The following is a 21671-nucleotide window of genomic DNA, read 5'->3' on the forward strand; positions in this document are numbered from 1 at the left end:
GATGCTTAAATGCCACTCTTCCCAAAGATGCTCTGACGGGCAGTGTTTCAGTATGTATCTATGCTGCTATTTCGATTTTGCACATATGTTCACGTGTAAACATACATATCATAAAACTAGCCTTGTTATTAATACCCAGGATAAAGAAAAATCAGTGACACCAGTTTACTCAATAGGTTCCTACTCAGACCTTCACAGTTGATGTAAATTATTTACCTGCCCCAAATCCTTATTTATTGACATGCCTTGGTTTTCTGGAAGTAAAAAGGTACAGCATTTTTTTTTTTTTGCCAGTATATTTGAACTCTTCAAATTTAGTTTCTTAATAGAGAACCATAGCCAACGTTCACTTGCTTTGCTAAAATGTTTATTTTTTTTAAATATAAAGAGAATAGTATTTTATCATTGTTTTAATCCTTTTTCCTTGGGATGTGATTGCTTTCCTCCTCAATTTTAGTGACACACCAAAAACATTTATGAATATTGGTCTAAACTAAAATATTCTTTTAGGCATCAGAAGAAAAATTTACACAAAGGGGAAAGGAAAATTCTGGGAAATCTCATGAAGGATTTCACATTATGGAATTTGAGGGCAGTGCTCACAGAGCACAAGTGGTATGTAAAAAATGTGAGGCCATTCATGACCGCACCAACCACCTATAAAATGTGCTCCAGGAAGTGATCACCGGAGGCACATGAGGCTTCTGTGACAGACCAGTTACATCAACAAAAACTAGAGGGTCATCCAAGACGGGGTCATCCAAGACGGGGAGCGTCAGCTGAGCAAAGGCCTCTGTGAGACTGGTCTGCAGGCAAGCCTGTAGGGCGTTTTCTTAATTAGTGATTGATGTAGGAGAGCCCAGCCCATTGTGGGTGATGCCACCCCTGGGCATTCTTGAAAAACAGGCTAAGCAAGCTGTGGAGAGGAAGCCAGTAAGCAGCATCCCTCCGTGGCCTCTGCATCAGCTCCTGCCTTCAGATTCCGCAACTTCCTCCCGTTTGAGCGCCTGCCCTCACCGCCTTCAGTGATGGGCTGTGATGTGGAAGGCAGGACCAAGTTGACCCTTTTTATTTAAGTTGCTTTTGGTCATGTGGTTTCCTCACAGCAATAGAAATCCTAAGATTCCAGGATGGGATCTGCAGATGGGGAACAGGTTTTAAACCAGATGTAAGCTAGTTCTGCCTACGTGGGGTCTACTGCTATGTAAAGGCACCACTCAATGGTAATCTGGGTAACTATTTTAATTTGCATCAAAAATCCTCTAAAATATCTGTGTTGACCAAAGTCATAGAAGCTTGCAAGGGGTAGACCAGAGATTCACACACAGTTCTCTCTGCCTCCCGATTCATAGTTCTTTCCACTCCCCCACATTGCCATCAGTTACATGGACAACTTTACCCTTCTTCATCTTCCCTACAGTGTTCTCTTTGCATTGTTTATTTAAAAATTTGCTATATTTTGACAACTATGATGCAATTTCCTGTTTGAATCACACTGCTTTTGTCTGAACTAATCTGTGTTCAACTGGGCCAGGAAAAGTGACCAGAGTCATTCTGAGACCCTCCCAGATGATCCTTCTTCTTAAAATGAGGGGCAGGCAGGTGATATAGCCTCTAGGACAAATGGATTCGATAGCTGAGTCTCATTTGAGGGTATAAAGGAAGCACACTGTCAACCATTTAGTATGGGTGAAAACCACACCCTTCTATAAACAGAACCGGTAGAGGGAGGAGACGGGCAGGCACGGTCTGCTTATTCCTGTGTGTGCACATGAGTGTGTTAGCTAAAGATGGACTTTAAAAACCTAAGTATTAACACCTCTCCACATATGTGGGGAATAAATTTACTGTATTCTTTATGGGCTGAGCTAGAGCCACACTGTCAGAATGAACCTTCACATTCAGAGATCTTGAGCGCAGTTCAATAAGAAAAAAACATACTTTAAAACAAGATCATAAAAATTTTATTTAATTCGACAGAGATAAACTTGAAAGATCTGTAAGAGCTCATCAAAAGTCAGGCTAATACTTTTATTCCATTAAGTTAATATTTATAAGCCACTAGTGGGATATCTGTGCCGGTTTTAACAGTCTTACACTCATATTGGAGGGATAAATGTTATTGGAATCACCTGCGGGATAAGCACACTGGCTAATGAATACTGAAACAGCTTCAGTTAATATAATTTCCACGAAATAAAGTGAACCGCTATCCTTACCTCTGCTTTTCAGTGTAGGGAGATATCACACAGGCTCAAAATGAAACAATGTGTTTCCATGCATACAAATACTGATAACAATCGCATCAGTGCCCTGACTCTGTTTCAATACTTTTTTACTCTTGCAATTTTTCTCCCAAAGCTAAACAACAACAACAACAACAAACCCTGGGAAACATTTCTCTACATAAAGCTAGAGGAAAGAGAGAAAATAAAAATAAAGTTCTCAGCACTTAGAATGATGTTACTTTAAATATAGATGGAATCTCAGTGAACAATGGCAGCCTTTATTATCTAAATGCTTTAAACAATTCTTGGTCACGGTGATGATAAAAAATCATCCGATATGGTCAATACATACTGGGAAGTAATACATGAATGGGGGCTTTGCATTTTTAAGGGCTTTTATTTTATTTTCCACATACTTCATAATTTAGTCAGAAACAAAGTTGTAACATAAACAAAAAACAAACAAACAAACAAACCAAGAAGCAAACTGCCTAAACACCCTTTCTTTTATAAAGAAGGGCTTCCAGCAAGTTGACTGGTCTCTGGGGGCATCTACTGGAAAGTCAGCAAACTGCAGTCACATCATGCAAATCTGGTGGCTTGGTTCTTCATCTTAACACAGATTATTATTTTAATTGATATGCAAACAATGTGCACCCAAATAATATACGGACCCAGCTGACCCATCGGGCAAGAGCAAAGGAGAAAGCTGTCTGCGAGAGCAGCGACCAGCACCCATTGCTTCGGAGGCACGCTGATTGAGGAGCACATTAGGTCAACGTTTTCAGATCATTTAGTTGTCATGTGTGGGAGAATTGGGGCGCCGTTTCGGTAGTAAGCACCCATGCCTAATAGGAGAAGGCAAACACTTTCCAACTGGGACGGTTTCTCGGGAACCCGCGTTGCAGCGTATCTGTACAGCCGCTAATTACACGTTCACCACGCAGTTTAGTTTCTGTACGGTTAAGTTTAGCTATTCCGTGCTAACATCTTGAAAAGCAGAATTTTGGTATAAAATTTAAAACTCTCTTTAATTATGACTAGTCATTATAATTTGAATTATTTATTAGGATTAACATGACTGATTCTTCTAGACATTTCAAAAAGAGAAGAATAATGCGCATATTTTTAAACATACATTTCAATAAAGAACTTTTCATGTTATTTTATTTATGACTAATTGTGCGGTAAGAATTTTAATGACAAAATTATAATCACAAGCTCTATTCTTTATGAAGTTTATGGGTATGTATTTAAAATAAAGTTTTAAAAATAGTTTTAGACGTTTAAGTATCATGCTGTATCTTCTATCATTATATATTTGACATGCCACTATAATTTTGGGTAAAATTCTCTTTACAATGATTAAAATAATTAGCATCTAGCATGTATTAATTTATGTGTTTTCTGAAAATCTCTTTAGAATCACCACCTAAATAAGTGTGGTGATTATTTATTATGTAAGCTTTTAAAAATGAAAATAAAATATTACAATTAGAATATAGACATTAATAGAATATTTCATTTCAGTTTAAATTTAGACTCAATTAGGTATCTAGCTAAACCTGCTAATTTAAAAATAAATAAATCTACCACATTGACAGTGAATAGAATTGCTATGTAATTCTTTAAGCAGTTAGAAGTTTACCGATTTGAATCTTTGGAAAAAGTGTTACACATGCAAGTATATTTTTTGGAAAATACAAATTCATATCTATTAATAAAGTAGAAAGCATAAAGTTTCAATATTTTCACAGCACAGGTACAAAATATAAAATATTATTTGAAAAATTCTACTTAACCCAAGCACATCTTTTTTCTTTCTAATTTTTTTTTAAGAAACCAGTAATAAAGTGGGCTATTACTAATATAGTCCTTTTGATGGATAATACAACATTTAAAGACCTAGTTAACGAAAAATTCCTCCCAACAAGAATTTATTTCAAGACGGGTAGATTCATTTTAGAATACATAAAATATTTCTGTAGCATGAAGCGAAGTTAAGCCACACATTCCATCAATAGAGCTGGTGTTTGGCGTTCATTGTGGTGACTCTGGTGAGACCAGAGATTGTTTATAAACAACAATGTCTTGCTGACCATGATTACTGGGTATCACAGAAGAATGGATTTGATTCAGCAAGCAGCACAGGACAGCAGCACTTCGAATGGCTTTAAATAGTTCTCTTAATAATCTAAAGGCATTTAAAAATTTGTTTATCACGCTAAAAATGATTTACTCAAATGATTTCATTCACTCAAATCTTTGAACCACAGTGGTCGCCATCGGTTGAGCATGAACAAACAATGCACCTAGCAGGATAACACTGCACGGAACTAGTTAGCCACAAAAGCTGTCACACAGAGAACTAGTTAGCCACAAAATCTGTCACACAGAGAACTAGTTAGCCACAAAGCTGTCACACAGAGAACTAGTTAGCCACAAAGCTGTCACACAGAGAACTAGTTAGCCACAAAAGCTGTCATGCAGAATTTTAGCAGCATACACCTTCGCTGAAAAATAAAACCTCAAAACTTACAAAATCTCTGGAAGTTTCATATAAACTGGAAGAGAACCCTTATATACGTTTCCAGATTTATTTGCAATCTACCTACTTCCAAACCTTCCTGAGAGGGTCAGGGTCCGACTCCCTCACAAAAGAGCAGCATCTGTGGAAGACCAGGAGAAGAGAGCTGTGCACCGAGTGCCATTTTAAAAGAATTTTTCCAGGGAATGAAACCTTTGGGTAAAAGGAGCAGCCACAGAGAGGCATGGCATTTTGTTTTTGTTTGGTTTGTTTGTTTTTGTTCAAATGATGCTGTCATTTTTAACTCTTGGAAAGCCAATAAAGAAGTACAGTTTTTAAAGTGACTTTTAGTGAGAAAAAAAGAACTCTGAGTGGGTAATATAATTTTATTATTTGTGTCCTGATAAACATTGAATATGAAGTAAAATTAATTGCATATATCATGACTACAAACACACAAAAGTATTAACACTGCTACAGCAACTGAATACTTTTGCGTAAATTAATATGATAATTTGTGTTAACATAAAACTCCACAGAATATTGTAGCTACTATATTTTAAATGTAATTTGTTGTGCCCTGCACAATTTTTGAAATTGTAAGTTTTGAGATTGTTTTTCTCAAAAAAAGCTACCCCTAAACAAAAACCCCACTTTCTTTCTTTAAGCTTTCATTTTTGTAAATAAGACAATCAGTTTTCTGTGTATGGTGAGTGAAATATGACAGTGGGAAGCGAAAGTCTGAGAGTTAATCTCAGGGAACCACCTGTGCCTTACAACAAAGACGCGGTCTTGCGCTAACCTTGTTTTCGGGGTCCTGCCTGGCTGTTTTCAGGGAGCACGCCTCACACTTTGCCTGTGTCGGAGTTCCTGAGTTTTGCAAGTAAAATTCCGTTTCTTGCACTCTTGCTGGGAGTCGTGAGAGTCTGTGGTTTGCACCTTCCCATTAAAAATGTATTGTATTTTTTGAAATTATTCACCCCGCCTTTTATCCAGATCGTGCCTTTGAAAGGAGGAAGTAGATGATGAATGGAATAATTCATGACTTCCCATTAAATATGAAACTTTCTTTTGCAGAGTTTAGAAAATGAAGTTCTACATAATGTACAGAAGTTGATTAGAACTTTTTCTACATTTTTTTTTGAAACCTTTCACATAAAACAACTACAGGAAGAGGCTTCTTCCTAAAAGGAAGAACAGTCGATTCTTCACACCGATGGTTTCCTGCTAACTGTTCTTGTGTTTCTGCCTCTAAACACACACTCACGCACACTCACACACACACTCTCACACACACACTCACACACACAGACACACACACTCACACACACACTCACACACACAGACACACACACACTCACACTCAGTCATGCACACACTCAAATGCACACTTCTTTAGATTACTTAAAAGGCATTAAAATAATGACAGGAAATGTGTACATGTGGCTCTTCGGTTGACAAGTATTTAAGAGAAATGTGACACCCTTAAAACACAAAAGGAAAACTACATAATTTTTAAAAATGACAGCAAAACATTATTCATGCTCGTTAGTATGAAAATAAACAGAAAAACTTGCGTTTTGATTTTCCATATTATGACATTTCTTCTAGTGAGGTGATGACATTTGTCATGAAAACTAAACAAGGCCTCCTCTCTTCAGACCTTCTTCTCTCCCTCAGCTGTCTCTCCCTCTGTCCCCCTCTCCCCCGGTACTCTGCTGGCCATACCATTGTTCCTTCTTTCTTTCTTCCTTTTCCTTTTGAAAAATTGAGTTCATTTATGAAGTTAGGCTCATTGAAGCACTGTTGTCTTATATTTTTGGATGAGAAAAAACAACCTATGTTAAGTTGAGTAAAGAGACATGCTACATCCGATCTTTCAAGGGCAGCTGCGGATCTCATTTTTGAGTTCTACCTCACCAATGCATAGCTTTCATTAGCATCCTTTATCCTTCTTCCACACGAACAGTAAGTTCAGGGTGTATTTTCCCTGTCAAACTTAAGGACAGAGTTATAAGGCACGTGGAGAAAACCTTCCTATTTTGTGCTCGTTGATTATCCTTACAAAGAGATGAGTGAGTATCAGAGATAGAGGTGAACGCTCCTCAGACCCCGTGCATGAGGGACCAAACTTCCAGAAAGCAGTGGAAACAGCAATGATGAAAACCACAGACCCTGATCATTCTGAGCTCTGCCGAGACAGCATCTGGGGGAGATAACTTGCCCTAGACATCATGTTGGCCTTATCGAGGCTAACATGAATACTTAGAAAATTGCTAGTTAGGGCTAACAATATTTAAAATTAAGTTTTGTATTAACAAGAGTGTTGTAAAACAAGGAGGAGGTATTTCTGAGAATACAAAACAATGCTGAACTCAAAACTAAAATAAAACCTCCGTAAAACAGATAGCAGGCAGGGAGCGAGCTCGTCGGTCGCCTCTTTCCAGTTTCTGTCCAGCACTGAGCACGCTAACAGAGCAGGCACCAAGCCTCCGCAGCATGATCAACAGGAACAGAACAGAGTTCAAGCAGAGAAACAACAAACCGAGAGGAAGAGCAGAAGGCTCAGAGGTTTATGAATGGATTGATTGCTGAGAAATAGGGCAGGTAGGGAAAAATGCACCAGATGCCACAGCCTCAAAATGTAGAAAATCAACAGGGCAATGGGGTTAAATTGATATGAATTTACTCTCAGAAACTTACAGAAAAAGTAAAAGAAAAATTCCGTGGCTAACGCATACCTGGGTGGAGGGAGTAGCAGACTAAGCAAGCTGGCGAGTGGATCCCAATAGCTATGTCTGCCAACTGTCCAGCCAATTAATGTAGAATATGCATGAGTTTCTAAAACATATAAGATTGCTTTTATAAAAATTTCCAGCTACACTGGAAATTTCATGAGCTGATATCATGCACGGCGTATCATCCGAGCAAAGGTTCCCTCCTCAAACCCTCATCTCCACTGAACGAAAGCAACAGAAAGCAAACACACAGAAACCATGCACCTGCAAATGCATAAATAAATCTCTAATTTATTCACAGCTTCAAAGCGAAACCCTTTATGGACACTTGACATATTTGGGGTTTTAAAGATGCCCAAACATCACATCCCTGCGAAGCTAGCATCCTCAGGTCAGAAGGAAGCTTCCCACAGGAGTGAAAATAAAGAGTAGCCGTTCTGAGCGAGGAAGGGGCTCTCAACTCGGTGTGACAGAACAAAATCTAAGGAAACAGACACAATGAAATGAGCCCAGAGACAGAGCAAAAGAGAACACATCAAGAGTAAACTGAAAGATAATAGAATAGAGGGAGGGGGGGTCTCACAAAACAAACAGCTGCTTAGATAAAAGACAGAAGTCGCTGCGAACCTCATCAGGAATGAGGCAGGAGCACAAAAGCGGATGCGGCTGAGCACAGCAGCCACCCAGCGCTAATTACAGCAACAGCCATAGCCTTTCATGTACAGATGCTGCTCGCAACGCTTGGCATACAATTATCCGATTTAAACCTCCCAGTGTTTTCTATAAAATTGTGGGGCAGGAAAAGAAAGATTACAGGTTAACCCTACGATTTAGATGAAAATGCACACGCGCGCGCACACACACACACACACACAGAGAGAGAGAGAAGAGAGAGAGAGAGAGGCAGAGACAGAGAGAGACAGAGAGACAGAGAGAGACAGAGAGACAGAGAGAGACAGAGACACAGAGACACAGAGAGACACAGAGAGAGCGAGGAAATTAGAGCCACATCATGTAAGTAGGTTTTACCCCAGAATTGAAGGATATAGTCCAGTATTAGAAAATCTAGTAACTTTATTATCCTCTCAGCAAAATTTATGATCACCTCAGGAAAAAAAATAGAAAATTATTTAATAATGTTAAGAGCCCATAATGTCTAAAAAAAAGGAGAAATAAGGAAACTTTTGGTTGGCAATGTGTTTCTATTAAACACACATGGGGAGAAACCCTTCACATTTTGCAGTAGGCTGGAGAAGCCTTGAGTCAGGTACATGGAGGAATGTTGCTGTCATTACGCCCACTTAACTCTGCTGAAAAGCACAGTTCCCGTTGGTGTAGGGCTCAAGACTTTAATGATATCATCCCTTGTAGAATAACATTTAAATTTGCTGCAATCCTCACTGAAACCCAATGATATTTTCCTAACTCTTGACAAGATAATTTGAAAATCTGTACTAAATAGCGATATGCAAGGAAAGCATTCGGAACAAAGGGGGCCACCTCTACAACTGTACCCACGAAGACGGCCGTGGTACCGACCTCAGGGCAGGCCAACACACCGGTAGCACCGAATAACTGGGCTCGGAAGTGTGTGGGGCATCAGAAAGCACATGTGAGAACCTGACACTGAATGTAAGAGCTACTGCAGTTTGGGGAAAGACTTGGGGACGATTGATGTATTTGCAGATTTTGAAGACTGTTTCTTAACATCGGTGTCTTGCACACATAGGTAACGCTGCATGTGCTATAGTACCCCTCTGCACTGAAAAGTTACTCCAGACACTTAAATCAGTTTCTAATCACCTCCTTGTCCATTATGCATGATAGGTTTATAGTAATTTCATCACCAGTATCTTCCAATGCGTAAGCCTCTCCCTTGGTAGAGTGACTTTGTGGACACACAGTTTGGACTTCAGTGTTAGGAGCTGTTTGTTAGCTTGAACAATACCCACTGTTTTCTTCAAGTCTGTATCTTCCCATTCCACTTGTGTGGCCATGTATGAGGGGAGGGTAGGGAGGGTCCAGAAAGGTTACATGTGTGCACATGTGCACCTGTGTGTGCATATGTGTGTATACATATATACATGTGCATATATATATATATATATGAGTTTGTGTGTGCATGTGTGTAAGTACATGTGTAGGTACATAGGTATGTGCATGTGAGTGTATGTGTGTAAATGTGTATGTGAGTGTGTATGTGTGCATGAGTGTGAGACTGCATGTGATTGTGTGTGTGCATGTGTGTGTGTCTGTGTGTGTGCATGTGTGTGTGAGTGTGTAACTGTGTGTGTGCATGAGTGTGAGACTGCATGTGACTGTGTGTGTGCATGTGTGTGTCTGTGTGTGTGTCAGTGTGTGTGAGTGTGTGACTGTGTGTGTGCATCAGTGTGAGACTGCATGTGACTGTGTGTGTGTGTGTGTGTGTGCATGTGTGTATATGTCAGTGTGTGAGTATGTGTGTGTGTGTGTGACTGTGTGTGCATGAGTGTGTGACTGCATGTGACTGTGTGTGTGTGTGTGTGTGTGTGTGTGTGTGTGTGTGTGTGTGTTTGAAGGTTGTCATTTTGCATCAGTGTTAAATGACTTTTGGTTGATGATCTATCTGGCTGTCCCATCCTGCCGATTCTTGTTCTTCTTGACTTATTGTAATATTTCTTTCTCTGTGCTAATTTGGAATCTCATCTTGGTATTTTTTAGTTTTATAGAAAGCAAGCTCAGTGCACTGGTTTGTCACTATTGACATAATCCTATAAGCACTCTGAGCCCAGCCTTCCCGTCACTAAACCCATTTTCCAGATGAGTAGGCTGAGTTACCGGAGGTTAGAAGTAAGTGATCCAAAGCCAGCCAGTGCTTTGTGAGTCTAAAACTGGAAACCAAGTACAGAGGTTCTTGCTCTGAAATCTGTGCTCTGCTCTGCTAAGCCTGGCAACCTCCACTGTTGAGCCTCACTGAGTACAGTGCTCTCTCTTCTATTTTATGATCCCCTCTTTTTATTTTTAAAATGCTGGCTGTGATCCCCAAACTAATGGGTCATAACCACTACTCTCTAATGGGTCACAATCTATAGTTTATTAAATATTAATGCTTGGGGAAATAAAGCTCATGTTTATGATGGTCCACAGTTACTCAGAGAGCAGCAACAGGAGCTTGCAATTCTACTGTGTGGGTGAGAGTAGGGCAAAGGATGCCTCACACAGAGAGAAACAGGTAAACCAAGGCTGGATGAAGGAGGAAAAGAGGCTTATCTGGTGCACGAGGCATGAGAGAGGATGGGGGGATGCTGGGTGCTAGAAAGGTGGTGGGCAGTCACTGCTTCACCCCACCTGTGAGCTGTGCTCCTCATCACTACCAAAGCTGCACAGAGAAACAACACAGCCCTCTCCAGCCCCGAGAGGAAAAGGAAAGGGTGGAGGGGATTCCAGCACAGTGGCACGTTTACCTGAGAGAACTGAGCCACTTAACAACAAAGAGGAACCAAGGCACAGTCTGGGGAAGAGCGGCAGTGCCCTTAAGATGGGGGATGAGAAGGATGCTGACTTGGTAAAGATGCCGGGACTCCAGAGTCAGGATGGCATGGGGGAGCAAAGGTGTGAAGCACCACTGGAATGACAAGATCCAAGGTCAGTCAGTTCCTGTGCCATGCCTGCGTAGCCTTGGTCAAGTAACTGAATTCCTCTGTACTTTCATTCATGGTTGTAAACAGAACTGACAGGTATTTTTTTCAGGATTAAAAGAATACAGAAAACATCTGGATCATTTTAAGTGATCATTATAGTTCTTATTTAAAAAAACATTCAGAATGGGAAGGGAGGGGATTTTACTGGAAAAGGTGGGCATGTGCATAGGTAAAACCACCTGAGTAATGGGGACATTTGTTGTGTACCTAACGTATACTGCATCTTGTTGGAGAAACTGGGGACTCGGCTGGGAATAAGACCGAGCTCCAGCTGCTCAGGTTGGTTCCGAAGAGTCGCCGCCTAATTTTTCCTTTATTCATCCTTACATCCATTCTGTCGCCATCTCCAATCATCCCATCTCCTTAAATTCAATCGTTTAAATTTAGAATTTAATGTTCTAAATCAGACCGCGTGTTATAATTTCCTGTATAATTCTTTGTATGATTACCCACACTGGTCAGGCCACTCTCAACTCTTACCCGGGACTGCTCCAGGGTTGGGTGCACACAATGCAGGCAGTCAGGAGCTCAAATTAAAACAAAGCCATCTCATGTCGTTTCCTTGTACAAAAGTATTCCAAAAATGTTTCCAACATATTTAGAATAAGGGTTAGGCCCCTCAGAAATTATTCTGACTAAGTCATATCTGCTCCCTCAAAAACAGCACAAATGGAATGAGAGAAAACAAATCCCACACCAAAGAAATGGGGAAAGATTCTTTCTCGTTGATCACCTAAGAATTTTGGAAGATACTATAGTGATTAATTAGTTAATTAATTAATGACTAAATGCATATATAATTAATTCACTTTAATTAATTCAAGGACATTTTATTAAGTTTAATTAATTTAAGGGCCGAGGGCATCAACATTGGTGAATTTTCAAACAATAAAATTTTCAATACCAAAAGCTAAAGCGAAACAAATACTAATAAGTGGAAAGCATTATTGCCATTTTCCTAAGCCGTATGACTCTTCTCCTGTCTCAGGGACCAGGGAAGGTGAGCAGAGCAAACTCCTGCCACTAACTCCTTACTCCATGATGATGTAATGCAATCACAATGAAAATGGCGTCCCCAATGCCCAGTCAATTCTCACCTTGCCGGTGAATTGCTAGATACCTTGGCCTTGCTATGTGATGGCTAATCCTTCTGGGATTGACTCTGTGAATTGATAATATAAATAGGAAAAACAGGCTTCTGTGGAAAACACAATCAAGCTTATTCAATTAAAACCCTTCTAATTTAATATAATTTCTAATTTGACGGTTTGGTCCAGCAATGGATTTGCCTTCTTCCTTCTTCCAGATAGTAACATAGCACAAGTCATTTCTTGAGCATTTTTTTAAAGGCATGTTACCTATGTGTAGATGTTGGTTAGCCTAACACTGATACCTGAATCAGTGGACTGTTAAATTTTGCCTAGGTGTGCGGATCATAAAGAAAAAGATGTAATTTGCTTTTTCTGTGTTTTCTGAGTGCGTTTAATTTTAAGATACTTGTTAATCTGAAGAAGATGGTCAAAATATATGATTTTTGCCTAGTGGTATGTAGAAAATAAATGCTATTGATTAAAGCACAAGTCTGAGAATTCATATGCACGTACCAACACACAATGTATACACAATTACAAACATGTATTATACGTGTGTGTGTGTGTGTGTGTGTGTGTTTTGATAATTATCCTCAAGATCAGGAGAAATTGGGGCGTTTCTAAATAACCTAATTAAAAACTGGAGAAAATATTACCTTAAAATTTCTTCTCTTTATCTCTTTAAGCATATCATAAAATATTCTTGCTTCAAAAAAACATTTGTTGTTGTACTTTTTACTCTATAGGGTGGAGAATCCCACTATTGCACTGACTAGGGAAGACCTTGATCTAGATATTTCTGTGGAGACTCTGGAGTATGCCAGAGCATCCTCATGAACTTACAGTCTGGGTTGCTTTAAGCACTGAGACATTCCGTGGTTAATATGATACCACATCCACTTTCCAATATAAAATACAGCAAATATGTAGGCCAGGAGAATGGTAGTGCTACAATATCAATATTTTAGGGATTGGTTTTAACCATAATGGAAATCTAAAAGGTTCTGAATAGTTTCAAGTCTCCCCTGCTCTAATACTGGCAGAATACAATATCAAAGACAAACATGATAACACCATCATATAACCATTCACCCAGCAACTGACTTCGTTGGAAGTTTTAATTTGCCAACTCCCTTAGAGAGTTTATTATTTTACAGCAGTGAACAGCGTTTAAAAGGGGAAACAAGATGATTTCACACTGGCAGACAATGAACAGAGCAGAGGACGAACACATCTGGGGGAGTTTAAATTCCCACAGCATGCTCGGAACTGTTAGATCCAGAGTAAACATCTGCTCGCTCCACCTGCCTAGAGCGCCTGGCCACTGTGCAAACCCAAGCTCGGGATTGGTTGGTTACCTGATTGGTGGGCAACCTGCAAATGTGAAAGACACATCTAGTAGAAGGTTCCAGAAGAAAACCTATCCCTCAGTGCAATGCTAATTTATTTTAATCCAGTAGGAGTTACACAACTCAGAAGGAAGAAGAGCGAGGCTATAAAATATGTGGTGTTTGTTTGTTTGTTTGTTTGTTTGTTTTACGCTGTTCCTTCATTGAACTGGGATTTACCAGTTATCCAGACTGGTTGGCCAGTGAGCTCCGGGGACTCTTTTGTTTTCCTCGCTGGGAGTGCAGCTGCTTGGGGACACATCCAGCTTTCACCTGGGTATTTGGGTTCGGAACTCAGCTCCATGTGCTTATGCACCAAAGCACTTTACCAGCTGACCCATGTCCACAGTTCCGGTTCTTGGTTTTGTTACAGCCCAAACAAAGTTGCTGGATGTGACAGTCCTCCTTCTTGCCCAGGCTCAAAGACAGATCCCTTCAAAGAAGCAGGGTCTCAGAGACATACGCAGGTCTAAACCACCTTCTTTACTCACACATGGGGGTTTGGGGTTTGGGGTTTTATGGAGCAGGTTAACATTATCTGTCCCCAAAGTGATTTTGCTCATCTGTATCTCCACATACATTGTTACAAAAACTGCTGCCAGAAAATTTTATTTGATTCTGTAAGTGACACTTTTATTACTTAGGTTCTTGGAGTAATTAAGATATTATAATGAGTGATATTTTAAGTGCTTTTTAGAAGAAAACAATAATGCATTCTGATAATATACAGAATTAAAAACCCAAAGTGTGCTAAGAGTTGTGATTCAACAATTTTCAGCATATCGTGTAGACCTATGAAATAAAGTCGAATCACTGTCAAATGCGAATGTATCTTATTTTGATATTGTAATGTTTAAGATATAGCAAAAAAGCACACTTAAAAATTAATGAGGTAGGGACTGGGACAACAGCTTAGCAAGAGGAGTACTTGTTGCTCTTGTAGGGAAGCCAGGTTTAGCTCTCAGCACCCACAGTGGGTTCACAATCACCCTAAGTCCAGGTTCATGGGATTCAAAGTCACGGTGCCCTCTCTTGGTGTCCATAGGCACCTGCAAATGCATGCTCATCCATAATTCATACACAGAGACATGTACATTAAAAACAGCTGGGTATGGTAGCGGGTGCCTTGAGAAACAGAGGCAGATCAGTCAAGAGTCACCCTCACCTTCAGAGGTGAGTTCAAGACCAGCCTGGACTATAAGAGGCCCTGTCTCAAGAACTAGGTGTTAAGAACTAGGTGCCTTCATGATGCTGGGAGGTGCTGCACGGGCTGTTGGGGGAGAAGGCCATCAAGGGTCTTACCCAGCGGACAGCCCTGTGGTTTACAGCATCAATCTGTCAAGCAAAACAGTGCGATGGGAACAGCCAGCCTCTGACTGGTAGGTGGTGTGGTCTGTCCCACAAGCTGGAATGTATTCCTGGTACTGCACACCTAGTCAAAAACCTGTGGCTGAGGTTGTCTTAGTCCCTGGGGTAAGCTTAATACTGTTGATTAGCTAGTTGTCATGGTCTCAAGCTACTTAAATAGTTGTGATTATCCCTATTAGACAAGTGCTACTTTAATCGGAGAAGCTCCTCTTTGCGACGAGTATTAGTGGATGCAGAGACAAACAGCTGCTCAAGGTGCTGTAGATAAGCAATAGTTAAATGGTCAACCCTAAACGAGACATGTGTATGCTCCCCGCTAATCCATGAAGCTAACACGGCAGAAGGTGGAGTGGAAAGAGCATAAGAGCCAGAGAAGAAGGGGGAGGGGGAGGAGGAGGGGGGAGAGGAGGGGGAGGGGGAGGGGGAGTGGGACAGGGAGGTTGTGGGCATAGTCACCCATCACCTCACAGCAGCTATGGTTACTTGCAATTGATCAATATAGGCCTAGCAACAGTCAATCATGGGAGAGTTTAAAGTACTCTACCCTTTCCCAATGGCTATTGGTGAATTCTGGGGGAGGGACAGTCATTGTCTTCAGTTGTATACCCACTGAGAAGCCACCAGGCTCCAGCGATAGTTCCAAAGCCACCGTCACACAGATGATCCTGGTTAAACTTGGCAACTCAAACAAAAGAGCAGCAGCAGCAGCAGCAGCACAGACAACAACGAGGCCGTGAGTGTAAGGATGAGAAGGGGGTGGGTACTGAGCGATAATCATTGTTAGAATGCACATGATACATACAAGTACGATATCGTCAGAGAACAAACTCAATAAAGGCAAAACAAATACTCAAATTCCTTCTGTACATAAATATTAGATAAAGCCTGAGGTCTTTGCCTTTGAGCTCTCACCCATTCCCAAGCAAAGCAAAACAGGTAGCATGGAGCCCACTACTGGGTTTCTGCAGTAACGATTGCATTCACTTGTCCTGCTTGAGTATTATTTAAATTGTACTGGGGAATGGGAAAGAGCTCCCAAGGATGGGCACATTCAAAGTGACAAACTTCAGGACAAGAAGGAGCATCGGCCATGAGGCCAAACTGCAGGAATATATGGTTGGAGAAGCCAGCAAAGCCACAGCCACACCCAGCTTCAGGCCTGCTGCATTTATATGCATCATAGAAGGAATGGGCTCCTCTTCAGAAAGCTGTAGAGAGAAGAGTGTCTCAATCCTTTATTGTTGTTGTTGTTGTTGTTGTTGTTGTTGTTGTTGTTGTTGTAGTTTCACTCTGCAGCTAGATTTGGCAGAGTACCCAGGAGTACTCCAGAGTGGAAGAGTAACTAGAAGTACTGAGTACTAGAGTAACTAGATGGTGCTGGAGACTGGAGGGAGGCCACAGAGCAGTACTGGGGCTCAGGATCGATTTTCACCTTGCATCTGATAGAGTACATGGGGCAGGGCCAAGGGAAAGGCTGCCTTGGGGAAAGACCATAGGGGGACCCCTGGAGTGGGATGCAGGAGAGGAGTATCATGGAAACAAGAACCAGCTTCAAGTTGCTACAGCCTTGTGATGTGTATCTTTTGTTTTAAGTAGACCCATCAAGAGGCAGTTCAATGTAAAAGTCTTGGAGCCTGGTAAGCTTGATGCTGGTTTTGCCGTTGTGATGACCATGAGATCACCCTAGTCCTTATGGCTGAGGGTAGATCCTGTTGAGACGACAGCTGGAAAGGGCTGCCTAGGACAGCATCCTCGGTTTTCTTTCCAATGAGAATTTGAGAACAGATGTCATCATCAGTGGACGTGATTATAATACATCATAATCATCATCATCATCAATCATCATCATCATCATCATCATCATCATCATCATCTTCACCATCACCATCACCATCACCATCACCATCCCCAATCACCATCTCCATCACCATCACTGATGCGATGTGGCCTAGAGGACAACCATCCCAGACTTAGCAAAAGCCACAAGAATGAAACAAGAGTGCCCCACTGGCAGATACAGCTCAAAGGAAGCTGGAGGAAAAGGAGAAATGTCAGTAAGCCCGGCCACTGCAAATGCATTGGGAAAATGCGAGATAGCAGTTGTAGGACTTAAGAAGACCAGAAATACTAAAGGAGGTTTAAACACGAGTGCCATGTGTTGATTCCATGCAGACAGGGAACTTGATGACGCATGCCTGAAGGAGAGAGCTGAGAGGGACTGAGGTGGAAGGAGAGAGGAGTACTTAGACCAGAAGTAAGGCTGTCCTTCCCTACCCACCATGATCTGGAAAACCACAGTACGCATTTACGTGCAAATTGGTTGCTATTCGAAGAAGGACCAAACATCACAGGCTATTTGGAGACCCATGATAAGAAGTCATTTGGAGACAAGACAAAGAACATGAGCAAATTATGAGATGCTAAATGTAGCGTGTATTAAGTGTCTTAGTGAGTACGGACGAATATTTTAGCATTGTGAGTAAATGCAAATATTTTAGCATCCTATTGAAAAATATGGCAGCAGAGAGGATTGGAGGTGTATCTTAATCTACCCACTTGAAAATTAGACTTGTGAGCCACTGCACATTAAACCCTGTATGCCGTTATCAGTGACTTACTGGTCAGATCCCTTCAGTATGCTAACCATATGTGTGTTGGTGTATGTATGAAGATATGTATGTATGTATGTAGTATGTATGTATGCATGCATGTACATATTCCTTAAATTTTTCACCCAGCCATCTCTGTCTTTTCTGCTTTAGCCTTGGTCTCTTGCCTGTACTTCATAGCACTTCAGTACTTGTCCATTCCATATCTGTTGCATATAGGTCTTAATATCTCAAATACATGTTAAGACGTTGGAATAGGATCAAGTACCTTACAGTAAAATATCACTGTCTCTCCCAGTGTGGAAAAATCTCATATTAGATTTAAGGTAAGTATTTGGTACCTATTTGTTGACCAATTTATCTTTTTGGAGTTGAATGACTAATAAGATGCTTTATGTAGCAATTCCTCAGCTAATAGAATATGCACAATTCCTCCTGGCACCTGCTGGGCATTTCTGGGGGATGCTGAAATCGTTCATCAATTTTCTCCTTTATGTGTTATTCAATTAGTTTGTCTAGGATGCAATCTAGAATAAGCATCAATCAAACGCATAATAGCAAGTTGTGTGTGCGCTCTCTCCATGTGTGTGCTGTCTTTACGCTAGTGGTTTGCATCTGGGTCTCACAGAAAGGGCTCTTGTCCAGATAAGCATTAGATTCTCCAGTCACACTCGTGGTGTGCTTTAAGATTGCAATATGAAAGACTCAGAATTTCTCAGTGCAATTACTGTTTTCTGTAACACAGTGATGAACTTGAAATCAATTTGGTGGAAAAAAATCATATTGCTGCTATAGTTAGCATAGTCTATCTTGTACACTCTTTAATTGAATAGTCTGCACTGGGTGCTTAGGTGCCCAGAGTTTCTAGTTTATTGGCCTTTACAAAGTGTACATTTAATTCTGAACACTTAAGTGCAACTAAGCTATTTGCATATAATTATATTTAAGTCATAAAGCAAATACCACTTACATATATTTCTTATAATTAATAACCATGCTATCATACAATAATGATCATTCACTTTATACAACAGGTTACCACGGCAAGTTAATGAGTTATCAATCCAAATAACATTTGATCAAACATCCCAACTGCTTCGTGGAAATAAGTAACATTAATTATTACAATTTTTAAGGGTTTCTTGATAGGGTCTCAAGATAGCCCAGGCACGCCTCCAGTTCTTGATGTAGCAAAGAATGACCTCAAACTCTTGACCCTCCTGCCTTGGTCTTCTGGGTGCTGGGATTAACAGGCACCATACTCCCAGTCCACTTGTTATAAAAGGCTATCATTCTATCCTGGAACTTGTGAAAAGATGAACTACTTTGTTTGCCTATACAATGCATTGCATGAAGAAAGATCAAATCAGACACAATGAGAGGTACTGAGACCTAAATTTTACACGGTATGCAGCCTGGGATGCAAGCATCATTAGGCGTGTTTCCTAATTAGCATTAGATGATTTGCTATTGGATTCGTTCTCTTCTTTTGCTACTGCTTTCCTTTCTGTATTTGCAGAGTCCACTCGGTTTAGATGCCCCTCTTCCATGCTCAGGGTGATTCACAGTGGTTTTGTTTTCTCTTCACACAGGGATATTGTTGTTTCTTAGCTGTGCTATTGGATTCTCTAAAAATATTTACACTAACGATGACAGTGGATATTTATGAATTCGGGGCGATGTATGTACCCTGTGGAGATGTCCTAAAGAGTAAGCCTGTACACAAGCAACCTTAAGCCTCTACAGCCGTCTACTCTGGATGTAGAGAATAGGTATAAATAAGACATAATTTCTATCCTTGTAACAGACGTGGAATTTTTTCATACTGCCATTCATCCTACAGATTAAATTCTACTTGGTGATGAAATAGCAGACAACTTAGAAGTATTTTTACATTTGACAACAAACTGGAATCCATTGATATCTTTAAGCGTTCTTGGACAGAGAGAACAAAATACACCACTGAGAACTATTTTTCATTGTTTTAACTATCAAGAAAAAATACACATATCCTTCTTTAAAAACTTTGCTCTTCTCCACATAGGCAACATTCTCTAAAATGGAGATTAATAAGCAATTAATGGCTCGGACTTAACTAATACTTGCAAATGTGCTAGTATAATATCTTGATAAATATAAGAATTTTGAGAGTCCAAAAATTAAAGACTTTGATGTGTGTAAGATCAATAGACGTGACTTATCACTATTTAATATCAGTTTTAATTTTTAAATGCCATGTTCCAGTGAAAAAAAGTTTACTGCTCCGGAAAATTGAAATTCCAAGAATGAATCCAGACAAAAGAAACAAACTTTATATTAAAGTGCCATTAAGAGGCCACACTTACGCAGCAACCTCTTCTTTCGACAGCCCTTTGATATTCTGCTCCAGGTAATAATCTATGTCATCTTTCTCTTTGATCAACTGGGCCCTAAATGGGATAGAAAGAAATAATATGGTACCGTCTGACCAAGTTGAAAAGCTCCCAAACACACAGAATGCTACCAGGAGTGAAGACACATTCAGGGGTGACCGGGGTGAGCACTCCGCTATAGCTGTACCCTTACAGTTTTTGGATCATTTCTAAATAACTAGAAAGGCAGAAGGCAGGGAAGTGTTGACAATGCATGGCCACAGGCGGCAGGCTGAGCCCTACTGTCTTCCAGGTCACTCACAGAGCTGGAGAACTCTGCTTGCCTTGTTTTTTGGTAGAGGACCTTGAGTCAAGGACAGCTGTGTGACTCAAATGTATCAAACGTGCTTACTCCAAACATTATTAAAGTTTCCCCTGGAATGCTGTTGAAAAGGTTAGTTTTTTTCTCAATTGTTCCATTGTTTTGTTTTTCAGATGACTCGCTCTGCAGCCCAGAGGCAGGCCCTGTCAGTTACAGGTGTGCCTCACTGTGTCCTACGAAAATCCTGCTTGTGTTTTTTTTTATTTTTCCTCAAATTATTGAGATGCAAGATGCAAAAAAATTAAAACATATTTTATTGAAAAATGGGTTCATACTAATATCCTCTCTGTTTGCAAAATTAAATACAGATTAAGTTCCCAGAACCCTGTGCACATGGCACTAAACATCTCTAAATATTCTTGTTTTTACTTACAGAATACTTAAGGAATGATTGTAAAAACTTTCACCCCAGATAGTAATAATAAAGATATTTTCTTTAACAACATTCTTTTCAAAAAACCCATCTATTCTTAGGGAAGTGACGATCAGTTGTGTTTGCTGCTCATTTCGAAAAGAATATGTGATCTTAATCGGGGCAAAAAGACAAATCAAGTTTTTCAGGCCTTGTAAGTATTTCAAAAATTAAAGAACATACACATGTATGAGTGCATGTGCACGAATGGTGCACTTATCAAAAGCTAAGGGAATAAACCCTTACTCGCAGCTAAGAAGGTTTGCATTGGTGGTGTTATGCATTTACTTTGGTCCAGGGGCTTCATTCTTTCCAAACTAAAAATGCGAGACAAGAACAAAGAAGTCTCGTAATAATCTGACCGCTGTACTTTACAGGAATTGACATAAATGCACAAAAGAAACTAGCCCAAAGTACATATGCGAATTATTTCTAGTCATAAGCAATATGTGTATTCCTGAAAGTCAATTCACTGGCAACTTCAAAGTATCTCGGTACTGTTAATATTTGCAAATATAAACGCATCAATTTCTTGTTCTGGATTCTGTGACAACTCCAGTAGCTTGGTAGCCAGGTCAGCAGCAGCAGCTATGTGGAGGAATTTTCAGGTCCCATTGTCATTTTACAAGCTAAGACTTGCCTGCCAAGCTATCCCAGTAGGAAGTATGCATCCTACTAAGAGTGTAGCCCCCCAAAACAGAAGTCAGTCAGGGTTTGAGACTTTGTGAGCTGAAAGCAATATATATATATGCTTCCGTCTTAAAGATTCTCCTTTAGTCTTTCTGTACATATTTTTAAAAAATCTTGGAGTTCTATAAAAATTATAAAATAGATTCATAGGAAACAAAAAAATTAAATGACAACCAGTTTGGTAAATAAATAAATTGGTTATACTTG

The 21671-nt window shown here is 40.1% G+C and overlaps 1 protein-coding gene across 1 annotated transcript in view; it reads right to left on the bottom strand.

The window, feature by feature from the left end:
* Ttc29 (tetratricopeptide repeat domain 29) overlaps positions 1–21671 on the bottom strand; it is a 199983-nt gene that overhangs the window by 172953 nt on the left and 5359 nt on the right. Inside the window, exon 4 of the mRNA XM_032887870.1 lies at positions 19975–20058. Coding sequence (XP_032743761.1) covers positions 19975–20058 — 84 coding nt within the window. The remainder of the gene's footprint in view (positions 1–19974; positions 20059–21671) is intronic.

This window comes from Rattus rattus, chromosome 17 (genome assembly GCF_011064425.1).
Source record: "Rattus rattus isolate New Zealand chromosome 17, Rrattus_CSIRO_v1, whole genome shotgun sequence".
NCBI classification, from domain to species: Eukaryota; Metazoa; Chordata; class Mammalia; order Rodentia; family Muridae; genus Rattus; species Rattus rattus.